General features: G+C 35.0%; 1 protein-coding gene across 1 annotated transcript; it reads left to right on the forward strand.

Annotated features, from left to right (window-relative positions):
- Positions 1-293: 293 nt before the first annotated feature.
- ssrp1a (structure specific recognition protein 1a) lies at positions 294-14,738 on the forward strand (the record flags this gene model as incomplete). The annotated part of the gene is made up of 15 exons (XM_042770561.1): positions 294-474; positions 1,647-1,840; positions 2,998-3,098; positions 3,753-3,882; positions 4,848-4,951; positions 5,034-5,162; positions 6,629-6,850; positions 6,932-7,004; positions 8,064-8,193; positions 9,324-9,369; positions 9,445-9,609; positions 9,687-9,816; positions 12,248-12,345; positions 14,036-14,198; positions 14,275-14,738. Coding segments are annotated over 15 exons (1,935 nt in total), but the record flags the coding sequence as incomplete, so codon positions are not given.
- Between the last annotated feature and the right edge of the window lie 4,173 nt (positions 14,739-18,911).

An 18,911-nucleotide genomic window follows, 5' to 3' on the forward strand; every position in this document is an offset into this window, starting at 1 on the left:
ATTAAGCAGTGTACCGTATCTCTGGAAGAATCTGTAACATGTAACATCATTATTCCGTCTTTACATTAGGGAAAAAAGCCATGTTTTGAGGATCAGGGCGAGGCGTTTGTGTGATGTTAATGTGATGGTGAGCGCACACACCTGCTGGAGTGACATGTGGAAGCGATTGCGCGGCGCTGGATAAATAAACAGACTGATTGAGCGTGCTCCGCATCAGCCTCCGGCCGGATTACACACACCTCTGCTATCCCAGAAGGCCGAGCGCCGCTGCCAACTCTCTTTATTAATGAACCCACGACCGAAGGAGAGAGAGAGTCAGGGGAAGTGAGGCATTAATTCTGTTTATCTCTTCTTTCTCTTGCTCTCAGGATTTCGAGAAAATCTCAGCGTTCTTTAAAGCGAACTACAAGGTTGAGTTGGCGGAGAAGGACATGTGTGTGAAGGGCTGGAACTGGGGCACTGCCAAATTCACAGGTGCACACACTACCAGCAATGCGTGATATTAAAGTTATTATGACTGATAAATAGCCAATATGAATATTCTGTGCTGTTTTGTTGACATAAATACTAAAATCAGTCGGTTTAAAGGCTGCAAGGCAATTTTGTAATGCACAGTATGATGAAGTATACAGTACAGGTCAAAAGATAGGAAACATTACTATTTTTAATGTTTTTGAAAGAGAAGTTTCTTCTGCTCATCAAGCCTGCATTATTTGATCAAAAATACAGAAAAAAACAGTAATATTGTGATATATATTACGATTTAAAATAATTGTTTTTAAATGTATATATACTTTAAATTATCATTTATTTCTGTGATGCAAAGCTGAATTTTTAGGATCATTATCACATGATCCTTTAGAAATCATTCTAATATGATGATTCATTATCAAAGTTGGAAACAGTTCTGCTGCTTAAATATTTTTTCAGAACATGTGATACTTTTTTAGGATACTTTGATGAATAAAAAGTAAAAAAAAAAAAAAAAAAAAAGGAAGCTATGTTTTTAAAATATAAATATTTTGTAATAACAATATACACTACTGGTCAGTAATTTGGGGTCAGTAATTTTTTTTTCTTTTTTTTTTAAATAAAATCAATACTTTTGTTCAGCAAGGATAAATGTTAAATTGATAAAAAGTGATAGTAAAGAAAATATATTATTAGAATTTTTTTTTTTTTTTTTTGAATAAATGGCAGTTCTTTTTAACCTTTTATCATCAAATATATTAGACAGCAGAACTGTTTCAAACACTCATAATAAATCAGAATATTAGAATGATTTCTAAATGATCATGTGATTAGACTGGATGTTACATGTGACACTGAAGGCTGGAGTAATGATGCTGAAAAATTCAGCTTTGCATCACAGGAATAAATTATTTTTTTAAAGTATATTCAAAATAGAAAACTATTATTTTAAGTTGTAATAATATTTCACAATATTACTGTTTTTTCTGTATTTTTGATCAAATAAATGCAGCTTTGGTGAGCAGAAGAGACTCAAACACAAGAAACACAGAATCTCCCGACCCCAGACTGTTGAATAAGTGTGTATTGATTAATAATGGTAGAACAGTGAGGAGCTGGTCAGGAAGGCTGTGCCGGTGTCAGTGTGACATGGTTCTCTGGTCGTCTGTGCTCAGGGTCTCTGCTGTCGTTTGATGTGAACGACAGTCCCGTCTTCGAGATCCCGCTGGCCAGCGTATCCCAGTGTGCCACGGGGAAGAACGAGGTGACGGTGGAGTTTCATCAGAACGACGACGCTGAGGTGTCACTCATGGAGGTCCGCTTCTATGTGCCGCCCAACACCGGAGACGACGGCTCGGACCCTGTGGAGGTGTGTGTGTGAGTGTGTGTGAGAGACAGAGTGTGTGTGTGTGTGTGTGTGTGTGAGAGACAGAGTGTGTGTGTGTGTGTGAGAGAGTGTGTGTGTGTGTGTGAGTGTGTGTGAGAGAGAGAGACAGAGACAGAGTGTGTGTGTGTGTGTGTGTGTGTGTAGAGAGAGAGACAGAGTGTGTGTGTGTAAGAGAGAGACAGAGTGTGTGTGTGTGAAGAGAGAGACAGAGTGTGTGTGTGTGTTTGAGAGTGTGTGTGTCAGAGTGTGTGTGTTTTGTTTGTTTGTTTTATGAGTGCCTGTGTCAGAGTGTGTGTGTGTTTGTGGGAGACAGGACGTGCATGTGTGTGTGTGTGAGAGAGAGAGAGAGAGAGACAGAGTGTGTGTGTGTGTGTGAGAGAGAGAGACAGAGTGTGTGTGTGTGTGTGTGTGTGAGAGAGAGACAGAGAATGTGTGTGCGTGTGTGTGTGTGTGAGAGAGAGACAGAGTGTGTGTGTGTGTAGAGAGAGACAGAGTGTGTGTGTGTGTGTGTGTGTGTGTGAGAGTGTCAGAGTGTGTGTGAGAGTGTGTGTTGTGTGTGTGTGTGTAAGAGTGTGTCAGAGTGTGTGTTTGTGTGAGAGTGTAAGTCAGAGACAGAGTGTGTGTGTGTGAAGAGAGAGACAGAGTGTGTGTGTTGTGTGTGTGTGTGTGTGTCAGAGTGTGTCTGAGTGTATGAGAGAGAGTGTGTGAGTTTGTTTGTATGAGTGCCTGTGTGTGAGTGAGTGTGTGTGTTTGTGGGTGTGCATAAGTGCATCATTTTTTTGTGTGTCTGAGTGTGAGTGGAAAAAGAGAGTCAGATGTGTGTGTGTGGATTTTTTTTAATTACCTTATTTTAAGTAATTTTTATTTATATGAGTGTGTTGTGTGTGGTGTGGATTGAGTGTATTGAGAGTGTTTTGTGTGTGTGTGACAGATTTGTGTTGTGTGACTGTGTGTGTGACGAGAGAGACAGAGTGTGTGTTGTGTGTGGAGAGAGACACAGTGTGTGTGTGTGTGTGTGTGAGAGAGAGTGAGAGTCTCTCTGTTGCAGGCGTTCGCTCAGAATGTTCTCTCGAAGGCAGACGTCATCCAAATGATGATGATGATGATGATGATGATGATCATGTCTCTCTCTGTTGCAGGCGTTCGCTCAGAATGTTCTCTCGAAGGCAGACGTCATCCAGGCCACCGGAGACGCTGTGTGTATCTTTAAAGAGCTTCAGTGCCTCACGCCGAGAGGAAGGTCAGCTGAGTCTTTGTACAACAATACACATCTTCCTCCAGAATGGTTGATTCGTTAGAACTAGTTCACCACAAATCCAATCGAATTTATCAAAACCCAGCCCTACTTAATATTAGAGGTTAAAATTAACAACAACAACAACAAAAACTATTATATTCAATGCTATTTATTTTCAGATATAATAATCACACTAAAATAAAAAGCATTTGTATAGAACTCAATTGCACTTCATAAAAACTTGTTTTTGTTGAAGCATAGGTATATAATGAACAGTAGTTAAGCGCCCTCTAGTGTATTTCCTGAGTGATGCACAGGGCCTGTATTGTGGCTAGGGATGCACCGAAAATGCTTTGTAATAATTTTTCTTAAATAATATAAAGTGACTTTGTAAGACTTTTTAATTTAACACTACTTTCAATGATACTGAATTTAAAAACACAAGCCAATAGAATAACCACACTTTTATTAAAAGTGTAACAATAAAATTGGTAACAATATTAAATATCAATGTAATATTTGTGTCCTGTGCAATCTATCTAATCCAGATAATGTCTAATCCTACAAAGCTGTTATTATCAGAGCATGTGAGCGTCGTTTTCAAATCAGCAAACACTGTGGAGCCAAATAAATAAGACACAGAACTGTCTCTTTCAGGTATGATATCCGTATCTACCCCACCTTCCTGCACCTGCACGGGAAGACGTTTGACTATAAGATCCCCTACACCACCGTCCTGCGGCTCTTCCTGCTGCCGCACAAGGACCAGAGGCAGATGTTCTTCGTGGTGAGTTCTGTGTGATTCACACCAGCAAAGAGAAACTAAACTTAACGCACTCAGATAATCCGTGGCTCAATCAGACTGAAAACCTCCATTTAAACTCCTTCAATCAGTGAAATGTCATATCATAATGCTTGTTTTAATGATATGCAATCTGACATTACTTGATCGCTTTGCAAAAAAAACAAACAAGAACACGTCTTGAGAATCTAGAAGCATTGACTGTGTGATGAAGTCTATTAGAATGCATTTAAAATATCCAAGTTCTGAAAGCAAAAAATATCCCTGTATGGGCTTTTCTTTATTCTATTTATATAGTTATGTAAAATCACACAAGCAAGAGTGCCGTTTAATTAATGTGATATTAATTTTATACAGTTTATAGTTTTAATTTAACAGTTTAACAAGCAGTCACAATCAGAACCAAACAAGGAGTTGATATTGAGTGAGTTACATTTTAGACACAATATTGCCAACAAAATAGTTCTGATCAGGATATTTGTCTCAAAGCAACACTTCGGTGTTTAATTCCTCAATGAATCTGTTTTTGAACGAGTCAGTGATTCAATGAATCGTTCATAAGGACAACCACTTGCTTCATTTGTAAATGACTCCTGTTTTGAACGAATCGTTTGAATGAATGATTCAATGAATCACTCATTAAGGGACTTGCTGCCTTAGTGTCTTTTAGTTTTATTTTTTTTTATTTATTTATTTTTTTTGCTTAGTGTGTTTTAAAAAATATTGTGTAATCATCTGAAAAAAGCCCAATGCACCGAATTTGATTCTTTTGTATTGATAAAAATGAGTGCATGTAAACATCCCTACTGTGTGTCTAGTGCTGAATAACGCATTGGTGCTGCTGCCCCCTGCTGGCTAAATGCAGAATCATAGGATTGTAAATCTTTACAGATGCTGCTTCATGGTTTATCTTTGACTCTTGACCCAGTCTTGATGCTTCTGTTTTCCAGATCAGTCTGGATCCACCCATTAAACAGGGTCAGACGCGTTATCATTTCCTCATCCTCCTCTTCTCCAAAGATGAAGAGCTCAGTCTTGCTCTGAACATGAGCGAGTGAGTACGCTGGGCTTCCTCTGTCTGTCCGAGGTTCAGCGCCGCTAGCTTTGCTGACTGGATCTGTCTCTGTCCTCTCTAGGGACGAGGTGGAGAAGCGTTATGAAGGCAAGCTCAGTAAGAACATGTCCGGGTCGCTCTACGAGATCGTCAGCAGGGTCATGAAGGCTCTGGTCAACAGGAAGATCACGGTGCCCGGAAACTTCCAGGGGTAAAGCACACACACAGATGCCCTCTTCATAGATATTAAACTCAATATTTTATGCATTATTGCATTTAAAGAGAAAATGAGGAATAACTCATTCAGAAAGGTCCATCCTCAATGATTTTTTTTATAAAAAAAAAAAAAAAAAAAAATAATAACGGTTTTATACATCTGGTGTGCGATATTGGAAAAAATAACTAATTATTATTATTTTTTTTATATTTGATAATTAAATCATATTTTGCAAAGTGTGTTTTTGGCTAGTTTATGGAAAATAAATGACACAAACCGCCAGCAGGTGGCAGCAAGTCCTGGTCTTAATGAGTGATTCATTGGAATCATTTTATTTAAATGATTCGTTCAAAGTAGATGAATCATTTAGAAATGAAGCAAGTGGCTTGCTTTATGAATGGATAATTGAATCAAATGATTCGTTCAAAGCAGATGATTCATTTAGAAACAAAGCGAGTGGCCGTCTTTACAAATGGATTATTGAATCATTAAATCAAATGGTTCGTTCAAAGCAGATGATTCATTTAGAAACAAAGCGAGTGGCCGTCTTTACAAATGGATTATTGAATCATTTAATCAAATTTTTAGTAGCAGATGATTCATTCAGAAACAAAGCAAGTGGCCGTCTTTATGAATGGATCATTGAATCATTAAATCAAATGGTTCGTTCATTGAATCAAATGGTTCATTCAAAGCAGATGATTCATTTAAAAACAAAGCAAGTGGCTGTCTTTACGAATGGATCATTGAATCATTAAATCAAATGGTTCGTTCATTGAATCAAATGGTTTGTTCAAAGCAGATGATTCATTTAAAAACAAAGCAAGTGGCCGTCTTTATGAATGGATCATTGAATCATTAAATCAAATGGTTCATTCAAAGCAGATGATTCATTTAAAAACAAAGCAAGTGGCCATCTTTATGAATGGATTATTGAATCATTGAATCAAATTTTTAGTAGCAGATGATTCATTCAGAAACAAAGCAAGTGGCCGTCTTTACAAATGGATCATTGAATCATTATATCAAATGGTTCGTTCAAAGCAGATGATTCATTTTAAATGAAGCGAGTGGCTGTCTTTACAAATGGATCATTGAATCAAATGATTTGTTCAAAAAAAGATCCAGGAACGAATCACTGCAGTGTTGCTCTGAGATGCACAAATGTTCCACTCCGGCTTTGATTGGAAATATTTTCATTGGCGAAACAGAAAAAAAGAGAATATTGTGTCCAAAATGTAACTCGTTTAAAATAACTTTTTTTTTTTTTTTTTTTTTTTTTTTTTTTTGGTTATGTAAATATTGCATACCCCTATTTATAACAAATATTGTGGTTATAAATTGCTCTTAATTCCCACCCCTAGTTCTGATCTTTATAATCAAGTTGAGCTGGTTTTGAAGTTTCTCCTGATGTTGGTCTGTGTGTGTGTGTGTGTGTGTGTGTGTGTGTGTGTGTGTAGTCACTCGGGGTCTCAGTGTATAACGTGTGCGTACAAGGCGAGCTCAGGGCTGCTGTATCCTCTGGAGCGAGGCTTCATCTACGTGCACAAGCCGCCGGTTCACCTGCGCTTCGAGGAGATCTCCTGCGTCAACTTCGCCAGAGGAACCACCACCACACGCTCCTTCGACTTCGAGATCGAGACCAAGCAGAACAACCAGTACACCTTCAGCAACATCGAGAGGTAAACCCCACCGTTCACAGTCAGCATCTGTCAATCATGAGCAGAAGATAATGGAGACCGCCTCTCTTCTGTCTCGTGTAGGGAAGAATACGGAAAACTCTTTGACTTTGTCAATGCCAAGAAGCTGAACATCAAGAACAGAGGAATTAAAGAGGTAATTTCTGTCCTTTTCAGAACCTTTATTTTGGTTTGAGCCAGAATGCACACAAGTAATATGCTCAGTAGGGCTGGGAAAAATAATCCAAATGCATTATTATAATTTATTATGGTTTAAAATCATATATCTGTATTGATGTATTTGCTGGTGTGGGGAAAAGTCAAACCTTTTTAAAACCAATTCAAGTCAATCCTTACTATAATAATCGAGCTGAAATCATTCAGCCTCTTTTCTACACAGTTTTTTTTTCAGTAAATGGAAGTAATTTTTTTTTTTTCATTTATTTATTTATTTTTTGTTAGACTACTGTTCAAAAATTCAAGGTACCCCACAAAAATATATATATTTTTTTTATTCCACAAGAATGCATTAAATTGATCAAAAGTGACAGTAAAAAAAAACTTTTTACAAAAAATATATTTTTCAAATAAATGCAATTTTATTTTTATTTTTTTTTTAATCAGAGATCCTGAAAAAGTCATGGTTTCCACAGAAATATTAAAAATTACAACTGTTTTCAACACTGATAATAATCAGAAATGTTTCTTGAGCATTAAAATCAGCATATTAGAATGGAGTAAGACTGGAGTAATGATGATAAATTCAGCTGCGCATCACAGGAATAAATTATATTTTACTATATATTCTCATAGAATACAGCTAATTTAAATTGCAATAATATTTCACAATTTTTACTGTATTTTTGATCAAATAAATGCATCCTTGGTGAGCAGAAAATACTTTTTTCAGAAAATCTTACTGACCCAATCTTTTGAACAGCAGTGTATGCACACCATTAGAACCAATTCAGCTTTCTTCTGCTCCTGAGTGAGTGCAGGATTCAGTTATCACGTTAATAACGTTAATATAAAGACACATCACACAATATCCGTTTTGTTTTCCGTTACCTGTTCTGACATGACTGTTAGTGATCATGCTTTGTTGCAGATGTTGTGTGTGCGTTATATTGAACAGATTTTTTATTTTCCTCCATCACACTCAAATGCACATGCGTTACATTGACATTATTTAACGAGCTGCTTGTGTGTTTGCTAGGGCATGAAAGGAGCAGACGGCTACAGCGACTCTGATGAAGACCAGCATGACGCTTACCTGGAGAGAATGAAAGAAGAGGGCAAGATCAGAGAGGAGGGAGACGGCAGCGACGAATCGGAGGGAGATAGCGGTACTGACAAGCCTCCACTAAAACACACAGCGCACACTAAACATATAGAGCACCTTCCACTTTTTTTAGTTGGAAAAATAAGATTTTTGAGCCTCACTGCAGAACAGTCTGTTTTTATAGACGAGGCGCATTCAAGTAAAAGTCCACTGCTGTGATTAAAATTATAATTATTCTGAAAATAACAGAATGTATAAATAGTCCGTATATATCCAGCGATCTGGAACGGACAATGCAGTAGTTGTAAAAACACGTTTATTCACACTTACGTGTTGCGACATTACTGTTGCATGCATTGTATGCGTGAATCGGTGGGCGGAGCTAAAGAGGCAGTGATGTAGAAGTAGGCGTTGATGATCTTCTGCAGAGGCGGGGTTTCAGCACACTGTGATGTCATAATGTGACAAATTCCAAAACAAGTTGTTGTCTGAGCTCGGTTTCAGTAAAAGCTGTTTTTGAAGCAAAGAGAAAGTTTTGAGTTCTGAGACATAGTTTCATGCATGTTAAATAAAATATTATATGAGCATTTAAAAAAAAAATTTTTTTTAGTGAAAATAGGATCAAAATATGGTTTACAGCATTCTAACAATACAAGTAAACATTACAATTAAAATGTATAAAATGAAAATGAATATGTAAAAAGGGTGCAGATTTAGTCTGAATTAAACTATTCTTCAGCAGGTGTAACATCTTGAAAGCATATTTTGGTTTGCAGTTATTCTACTAAATTCAAACAAATATATACAGAGGATTATTTGTTTGATTATATTTCTTATGATAGCATTATTTTGCTGTGGAAAGTCTAAATGATGTAACTCTTGTTTGTCAGGTTTTTTTTTTTTATATCTTCTTTGTTGGGATTGTGATTAAAATGCAGCGGTTGCCTCTAATTTTAAATGCAAAGAGCACAAACAAAGCCTTAGTTTATTTCTATAAAGAGATTATTTACATATTTGATTTTGGGATTTGTTTTGAAATTTTATTTCAATTTCACAAAGAAATGTGCTGTATTTTGTCTATAAATGATAAAAGGATGAATGATTTAATCTGAAGTTTATCTTGATCGTCTAATGCTTTAAAGTGAAGTCTCAGCTGGAAGTTTTCTGTAGTTAATATCCGTTATCTTCCTGTAGACGAGTCTTTCAACCCTGGAGAAGAGGATGACGACGTCCCAGAAGAGTACGTGACTGAAACCTTTCTTTCTCTTGATTTTTAGATGTGCTTCTCTCTGATAGTGTGATCATGTGTCTGCAGGTATGACAGCAATGCTTCAGTGAGCGACAGCGAGGCGGACGACGCAGACAGCGAGGATGAAGGCAAGAAGAAAAAACCTGAAAAGAAGCCCAAGAAAGTGGTGAAGGAGAAGAAAGAGAGGAAGCCACGCAAAGAGGTATATCAATATCTCATGAATGACAGCCTGCATGATGAAAGCAGAAACAGACACAACTTTATTAACCCTCTCCTCCTCTCTCTGCGGCCAGGTGAAGTGATTGAAGAGGGCCCCGAAGAGGCCGATTCATGCTGTGGCTGAAAACGGCAAACCGATTTAATCCTGGGATATCAGTCACTGAAATCTCCAAAAAGGCTGGAGAGATGTGGAAACAGCTGAGCAAAGACCGCAAAGAGGTGACTTAAGATCAGGAACCAGAGAGTCGTCACAGCCTCTGTTAACACTCGCCCCACCAGCATTTGGATCGGTTTCACAAACATTTCATGGCCACCAGAATATTTAGTTTTAGTGATATCTGAACATGCAAAAGAAAGAACAGAGCCTCTGCTTTTAAACAAAACAAACCGTTTCCTTCTAGCTTCATGCATTCTTTTTATAAACACCCCTGTCAACATTTCATTTTGCATCTGCAGGCTTCACACATATTAACATTAGGTGCTTTTGATTTATGTGCTGTTTAATGTTTGAAGATGTGTAATAGCGCCTCCTACTGTATAACAGTGAAAACACTGAAAGAGTTCAGGAATAAAAAAGAGATCACTATTTATCTTCTCATATACAAGATTAGTACAAGACTGGCTTTGATGCACTGTTAGTTTTTGTGTGCAGCATTAGATGCTTCTCCCTCATTTCTTGTTCGTGTGGCTGTTTTTGTGATCATTGACTGTCCCTTATAACGACATTTTTTGATGCAAAGCCATGCACACATATAAATCAGTGATTGTTGGTGGTTTTCCGAGTTGGGAAGAGGTAAAATTTTGTTATTTTTTATTTTTACAGTTGATCACTGGTGGACCCCATTAACCCTTTAGATAGGCCTGTGCAAAAACCTTTCTGGCTTGTATATGGAGTATAACAACAAATTATAGTGTGTGTGTGAGAGAGAGAGAGAGAGAAAGAGAGAGTGTGAGAGAGACCTTTGTGCACTTACCTTGATGTATCCAAATATGGCACCTCAGCTCTCAGAACTACATGGAGTAAACATAAAAAAAGAAGTGTGTTTATGCACCTTCGTGTACTTTTGATGGTGAAAAGTACGGATGGCCTATGTGTGAAATGCTTGTCTTTTCTAAATGGTAAAGCCAGTTTAAAAACCTTAAAATCCTGTAAAAAAAATCACTTTGCATCAGATTTATGAACATAAGTTTTTATGAACCAAAATGCAATACCAACTTCAAATAAGCTGCAGCTCGCTGGCATGCGCATAATCATTTTCTAAAACTTTGGTACAAGGTCAAGCCCTTCCCTCTCTTGTTTGCTTGCTGCTCTTTCTCACCATCCAAATGACCAGCAGGATGGCATGCAAGTGTTTTAATCCACGTACTTTGCTTTTGGTTAGTCTATACTTATCACCACCATTAAAAGGCAGCAGGTGCATAATTACACTTTTGTTTACTCCATGTAGTTCTGAGAGAGAGAGGTGTACATTTTGATATTCTCAAATACATCAAGGTAAGAGCGCAAAGGTCTCTCTCACACACACACAAACACTCTCTCTCTCTCTCTCTCTCTCCCTCTCTCTCTCTCTCTCACATACACACACACCACACAATATAATTTGTTGTTATACTCCATATAGCTTCATATACAAGTCAGAAACTAAGCTTTTTTTTGCACAGGCCTATCTAAAGGGGTAATGGTCCCACCTAGTGATCAACTGTAAAAATAACAAATTTTACCTCTTCCCAACAGGGAAAACTACAAACAATCAAGAATGCCTGATTATATGGTGTCATGGCTTTGCAATCAAAAAATGTCGTTATAATGGAAGTCAGAGGCAAAAACAGCCACGAACAACAAAATGAGGGAGAAAAAAATTAAATATCTAATGCTGCACAAAAACTAAAAATGCAAAGCCAAAGTTGTTACTAATCTTTGACATGCCCAAGACTGTGATAAAAGGTAAAAAAAAAAACAATAATTCCAGTCCACAATCACTTTTTATATTGAAAATGTCATTTTGTGTTTTTTTTTCCCAAACAAGTGACATCATTTATGAACTTGGCAATAAAAGAGTTAAAATCTTGGATTTTTTAAAAACATTTGGTCGTTTTTGATCAGGACTGAGGTTGATTAATAGATTTATGCAAAAAAAATTAAAAAAAAAAACTGATCTGATACATTTTTACAGCAGTTTAATTGAGTGGATGTTTTTTCATCGTTATGTTTTTTATAACGAAAGGGCAGTGAATTTGAACAATTGCACAAGGGTTAACGTCCATCTGAGATTTCTTTTTTTTTCTTTTAAATGCGCATCTTTATCAGGCTCCTATGAAAATAACTGGGCATTTTTGAAAAAACAAAAAATAAGGCATTTCAGTGACTGACTAATAACCTTTTTTACATCAGTAACACTGAAGACATTTATAAGCCACTACCTGAATTATTTTTGCATCTGCAGGCTTCACACATATATTTATATTTATTTATTTAAGTCACTTTACATCAGTAACACTGAAGACATTTATAAGCCACTACCTGAATTATTAGCCTGTGGTTGGTTTGATTGTGCCACAGACAGATGACTGAAGTGTGAACTCCAGAGTCAGCGGACCGGTTTATTTGATTCAGCAGTGCGTTCAGCTCAGTGTCTCTCCTGTGTTTCAGGAATGGGACAGAAAAGCAGAGGAGGCCAAGAAACAATATGAGAAAGCCATGAAAGAGTACAGAGAGAGTGGAGGAGGAGCAGCAGCGTCTGTTACTAAGTGAGCAAACGGATCTAAACACACACTCATTTTATTAGAATCGCTTTATATTTTAAAGCATTTTTGTACACTGTGTACTTTTATATAAAAGTTACATTTGCACATTGCTTAAAAGCAAGCATTACATAAAATAAATAATCACCACAGATTAATCATTCAATATTGTTTGGGGTCGGTGAGTTTTTTTTTTTATATATGTATGTGTGTGTGTGTGTGTGTGTGTGTGTATATATATATATATATACATACAGTACAGGTCAAAAGTTTGGAAACATTACTATTCAAAATGATCACAAAATAATTTACAAATCATCATAAAACCATCATTCATTATAAAAAAAATACAGAAAAAAACAGTAATATTGTGAAATATTATTACAATTTAAAATAATTGTTTTTAAATGTATTATACTTTAAATTATCAATTATTTCTTTGATGCAAAGCTGAATTTTTAGGATCATTATCACATGATCCTTTAGAAATCATTCTAATATGATGATTCATTATCAAAGTTGGAAACAGTTCTGCTGCTTAATATTTTTTCAGAACATGCGATACTTTTTTAGGAGACTTTGATGAATAAAAAGTAATAAAAAAAGTAAAAAAAAAAAAAGAAGCTATGTTTTTAAAATATAAATATTTTGTAATAATATACACTACTGGTCAGTAATTTTTTTGAAAAATAAAATCAATACTTTTATTCAGCAAGGATGTGTTAAATTGATAAAAAGTGATAGTAAAGAAAATATATTATTAGAATAAATATTATTAGAATTTGTTTTTTTATTTTGAATAAATGCAGTTCTTTTTAACCTTTTATTCATCAAATATATTAGACAGCAGAACTGTTTCCAACACTCATAATAAATCAGAATATTAGAATGATTTCTAAATGATCATGTGATAGACTGGATGTTACATGTGACACTGAAGGCTGGAGTAATGATGCTGAAAATTCAGCTTTGCTTCACAGGAATAAATTATTTTTTTTAAAGTATATTCAAACAGAAAACTATTATTTTAAGTTGTAATAATATTTCACAATATTACTGTTTTTTCTGTATTTTTGATCAAATAAATGCAGGCTTGATGAGCAGAAGAAACTTCTTTCAAAAACATTAAAAATAGTAATGTTTCCAAACTTTTGGTCTGTATTGTATATTATTTATTTATTTATTTATTTATTATTATATATATGTTTTGTCACAAAGGTTGAGGTTATTTGAACAAAAAATAAAGTAAAAATTGTGAAATATTATTAAAATCTAAAATAGCTGTTTCATATATGAATATATTTTAAAGTGTAATTTATTTCTGTGATGCGCAGCTGTATTTTCAGCATCATTACTCCAGTCTTCAGAATCACGTGATCTTTAGAAATCATTCTAATATGATGATTTGCAGAAACATTTCTGATTATTATCACTGTTGAAAACAGTTGTGTTGCCCAATATTTTTGTGGAAAGTGATGCATTTTATTTTTCAGGGTTCTTTGATGAACAGAAAGTTCAAAAGAACAGCATTTATTTGAAATAGAAATCTTTTGTAACATTATAAACGTCGTTACTGTCAATTTAATGCTGCGAAATACATTTTTTAACCACTGACCTCAAACTTTTGAACAATAGAGTACGTTACAGTGGTTGTTACCTGCAGCTTTGTGTTGACGGTCATTGCTTGTGCTTTCAGAGAAAAGAAAAAGAAAGGAGGAAAGGTGGAGGCCAAGAAGAAGAGTAGAGGAGAAAAGGAGAAAAAGAAGGAAATTGTAAACGAGAGCTTTAAGAGTAAAGAGTTCATCTCCAGCGAGGAGAGCTCGTCTGAATCTGAGCACGACAGAGGAAGCAAACACAAGGTGTGCGACTGACGCGTGTGCTCTCTGCTTCAGTACAGTTACATGTGCATCATTTAACCTGCTGTATCCGTCACAGGCTTCCGAAGACGAGGAGGAAGCTGCGTCCACACCCGCCAGCTCAGAGGAGGAGTCGGGGTCTGACTGAAGATCACTGACAGAAGAGACATTTCCACATCTCAGGTTTCACAATGAATAACGGATGGCTACTCGGACCAAGACTTTCTACTCCAGTGCCTGCAAGCACGTGTTTTTCCATTCAGACTGAGAACCTGGAAATATAACACATCCGTCATCTGTAAAGCTCTCAGATCTGGTCTTTTTTTTTTCAGTTTTGGTAGACAGACGTAATTCAGGGAAGTGTAGATAGACCTACTTTAAGAGGGTTTTGCCCTCTTTTTATTTTTATTTTTTGCCTTTTTATTTTTTTCAAAACGGTAAAACTGCACTTCAGTAAATGTTTGATTATTTAGAAGACATGTTTTGTACCTTAAACTATCGAAATGTTCACTGTTTTGCAATAAAAGGTCAGTGAGTGATTCAGTGTGTGTTTGTGATGGTCATGTGACGTCTCGACCGAAGATACTTGAGTGTCTTTATAGATGATTGAGTAATAAGTATGCTAGAAGAGAGCAGGCGGTGAGGAAGTTAAACTCAGCGAGTGGTCAATCTGTTAACAGTTAAAATACTGTTAAACAAAGCTGTTAAATCAGGGACGCAAATTTGTATGGCAAGCTGTTTTCACATTTAGTCTATAAAACGCTAGTATTTATTTCCATGCTGCTAGAATCTATTTTTAGACACTATCTACTCGATTAGGTATTATTACTTACTAGTGCTTTTTCTTTAGGTACTAGTACCAGTTTAAAAGACTTGAATGAAGAATAGTATTTTTGCATAATTAATGCATAATATTATCCTTAAACACAAGGCATTGATCGCGTGAACATTACTATTAGGAAAGGGAATAGAGAACCTGAGCTTAATCAGAGAGAGACACTTAGGATTTATAAATTAAAGGTCAATATATCTAATGAGGACTTGGATTTTCCTTTTTTTATGTATTAACTGATATATGAACAGAAGTTTGTTAGTCTGCTTTTCCTGTATATTTGATTAACAATGCAGCTCATTTTGATCCTCATTTTTTTTTTTTTTTTTTTTCAGTGGTTTTATATGAAGAATATTCATAAAAGATCCTAATTTAACTTTTCATGGTAATTTTTTCCAGTGGAGTAATTATGATTTCATGTCCGACCTTGTGGGCTCAGATTTGGGTAGAAGACATTCAAATCATGACGGATGTTTTCTTGAGTAGAGGTCTGTTAGTCAGCAGTGGGTTTATTCTCACCACAAACAGTTTTTCCTTTAAGTCGATGCATGTTGAGAGCATAGACTATATATATATATATATATATATATACACACATATATGGGATGAAATAAGTCTCAGATTTACTAACAAATGCATGCACAATTATCCATGAACTTGATAAATGTTGCAAATGTATCTTACTATCCACAAGAAAATCAGCGACCAATGACCAGCTGCTGATTTTCTGATTCTCACGAGCTGTTTGTGTGTGGATTGCACAATGCTAAAAGGGCGGAAAAAAAGAGCGAATCAAGTAGAATTGACTCAGAAGAGATGTTAATGAATGCACGCGTGCTACTTGATCCACAAATGCACTTCTTCCTCGTTGCACGTGCAAGTTCTGATACACTAATGCAAAAGAAAAGAAAACATATGTATTCACAAACGCGTTTCTTTTTTTCTGAATTTCACAGACACAAGTTGACAGACGTTTGGTTGTGAATATGGATCGTAAGATACATTTGCAACATTTAACAAGTTCATGGGTAATTGTGCATGCTTTTGTAATAGTAGCCACTAATACTAATAATAGCAGAGGCTGTGTGGGAGGACCAGAGCGCACCGATAAGAGGACGATCTAATCTGTGTGTGTGTGTGTGTTTACATGCGTCAGCCGAAGCTGCTGAAGAAAAGGGAAGAAAACTCTTGAGAAAGAGTTTCAGTCTATGAAAACCGCGTTCAGGGCTTCATTTTCATTTTCATTTTAAATTAAATTTGTATTCATTTTATTTGAAATGAGTTCTTATGCTTTTTGTCGTTTTTAGGAGTTATTTTTTAAAATATGTCTATATATGTCAATATATTTTTTTATTTCCGTTTAAGTTATTTTAGTACATCAAGTTAAACTAAACAAAAATGCAAAATTTTACCTAAGCAGCTAGCTGAAATAAAAGTTCCTACAGCTAGCAAATAAACAAATTTGAACAGAAATTAGGTATTTAACAGAAACCAACAACAAAAAAAATCCATTACACAAAATACAAACCGTATTTAACAGAAACCAACAACAAAAAAAATCCATTAAAAAATATATATGTATGTATATGTATGTATATGTATATGTATATTTAAATCTACTTTTTTATTAATTTTCAGTTTTAGCAATTATTAAAATAAATTAAAATGAGAAATGTTGCTTTGGCAACTAGCTGAAATAAAATAAGTTTACGTTTATGTTTATAATAATTATAATAATGAAAATCTATTCCGAATTTAAGATCAACTAAATATTAACCATGAGCATGTGCAGCTTTTTAAAGCATTCTCTTTATATATTTCAAAAATTAATAATCCTCATTGAAAGGCCTCGTTGATTGCAGGCCTTAAAATCCAAGAGCTGCTGATGCCGATGACACTCTGATCAGTCAGAGATGAAAGGACAAAAGTATTATTATGAAGCCGCCTCAGACATATTTGGACATTGAATTCCTTTGCTAAATGTCTGATTTAGCTGTGTAAAGGTCATTGCAAAAAAAACGTTGATCTAAAAAAAGCTTCAGCAGTCGTGGAGCACATTTGTAAATTTCTAATGTAATGTAAGTGGGACAGTGTAATTCAAAAATTGGCTACTTTTTAATGGCCAGTGCATTTTTTAAATAACTCCCTGAGAAGAGTTTGAGTATCACACTGTGTTAGATGAGGTTGTGTGTTTTCGCACATGCGGTTTAGCACAGGCAAACAAAACATCTCAAGAGGAACCAAAAGTGTGAGAGGAATATGAAAGTGGTTTACCACAATATTCTCCATCAGTCTGTAGAGCAATAACTAAGTTCATATTAGCAACTGTTCTGGAGGGTGACAGATTTTAAAAACAGGATCTGAGAGCTCAACTGCTGCCCTTCTTTTTTCACAGCCGAACACTTCAAAAATATCTTTCTTTTTTTCTGTTCTATTTGGTCAAGTGTTACTGAGAAAAGCAAAGAATCATCTCATCTTTTATCTGTTATTTGATCAAACTGCACACACGTTTTCTAACAAGAAACCAAGGACTTAAATGTGGTGCAAAAGCTGAAAATATCAGTGTATTTTCAGCTTATTAAATGTCATGGAAGCTGTTTGGTGCATTTTTCTATCTAACATTTAAATATAGCTCTATGCACACAGTAAAAATTCCATTTTTGTCTTTTTGGAAATAAAATAATTGCAATTAATCTCTTAAGGCAACACACTACAGGGAAACATAATTTTGAGATTTGGAGCTATTTCATTATATTTCAGACTAGTGAAAAAATAATAATGCATCATTTTCACATGTAAACATAACATTTCAAAAGTTTTTATCCTTTTGAGCCGGGTGTCTGGCCTTAAATGCAGTAATTCCAGTTATTGGAATCTAATACACAAATAGAAATTCAGCCCAGTAATCTCTATAAAATCAGAAAGAGGAAGTTAAACATACCTGTGAGTTTCTGCTGAGAGATTCGTCTAATTTTAAGTTTCTTGTGAAAGGACATGATGTCTATGTACAGAATTAGATGCACCTATGATGATATGTAGATGATTAAAAACCACAGGAAAAGCACTGAAATTAAATGTGCTGCATCATTTAGAAAGAGGAGGATGAAAAAATCCCATGACTCAGTTTTGTAGAATTAAACCTCCACATCCAAACTTCACCCGAGAATCAAACCAACGGAATGAGCAATTTTGCAGATTTTGTTAAGGATAATGAAGATTGTTTGCATTATGACATTCATTTCATCCTAATTTAGTACTTTACTCCCCAAATTCTAATTACTGTGATGCAAAAACATACAATTTGGAAAAATTATGTAGGCTAATATAAAAGTGCCTATATTATGCATTCATTTTTAAAAAAGATAATACAAACAGACAGAAAAAAATATTAAAACATTTAAAACATTAAAAACTTTTAAAAAATTCTTGCAAAAATAGAAAAAGTTTAATTTAGAGAAAATCTCCTTTAAATTTACGTATTTGAAATTTTGAACATGATAATATATGATTGTTTGCACTGCCCATAATTTATGATGTACATAAAAAAAAAAAAATCTGTTTTAACTTGATTATATTTACATTTACATTTAGTCATTTAGCAGACGCTTTTATCCAAAGCGACTTACAAATGAGGACAATGGAAGCAATCAAAAACAACAAAAGAGCAATGATATATAAGTGCTATAACAAGTCTCAGTTAGCCTAAATGCAGTATACGTAGCAAGGGCTTTTTAATAATATAATAAAGAAAAAGAAAAACAGATAGAATAGAAAAAAAATAGAGCAAGCTAGTGTTCAAGGTCTTTTTTTTATAATTGTATAATAAATGAAAAGAAAATAGATAGACTACAAAAAGATTAAAAAGGTAGTTAGATTTTTTTTTT

The sequence above is a fragment of the Cyprinus carpio genome, chromosome A14, assembly GCF_018340385.1.
Source record: "Cyprinus carpio isolate SPL01 chromosome A14, ASM1834038v1, whole genome shotgun sequence".
Taxonomy (NCBI): domain Eukaryota; kingdom Metazoa; phylum Chordata; class Actinopteri; order Cypriniformes; family Cyprinidae; genus Cyprinus; species Cyprinus carpio.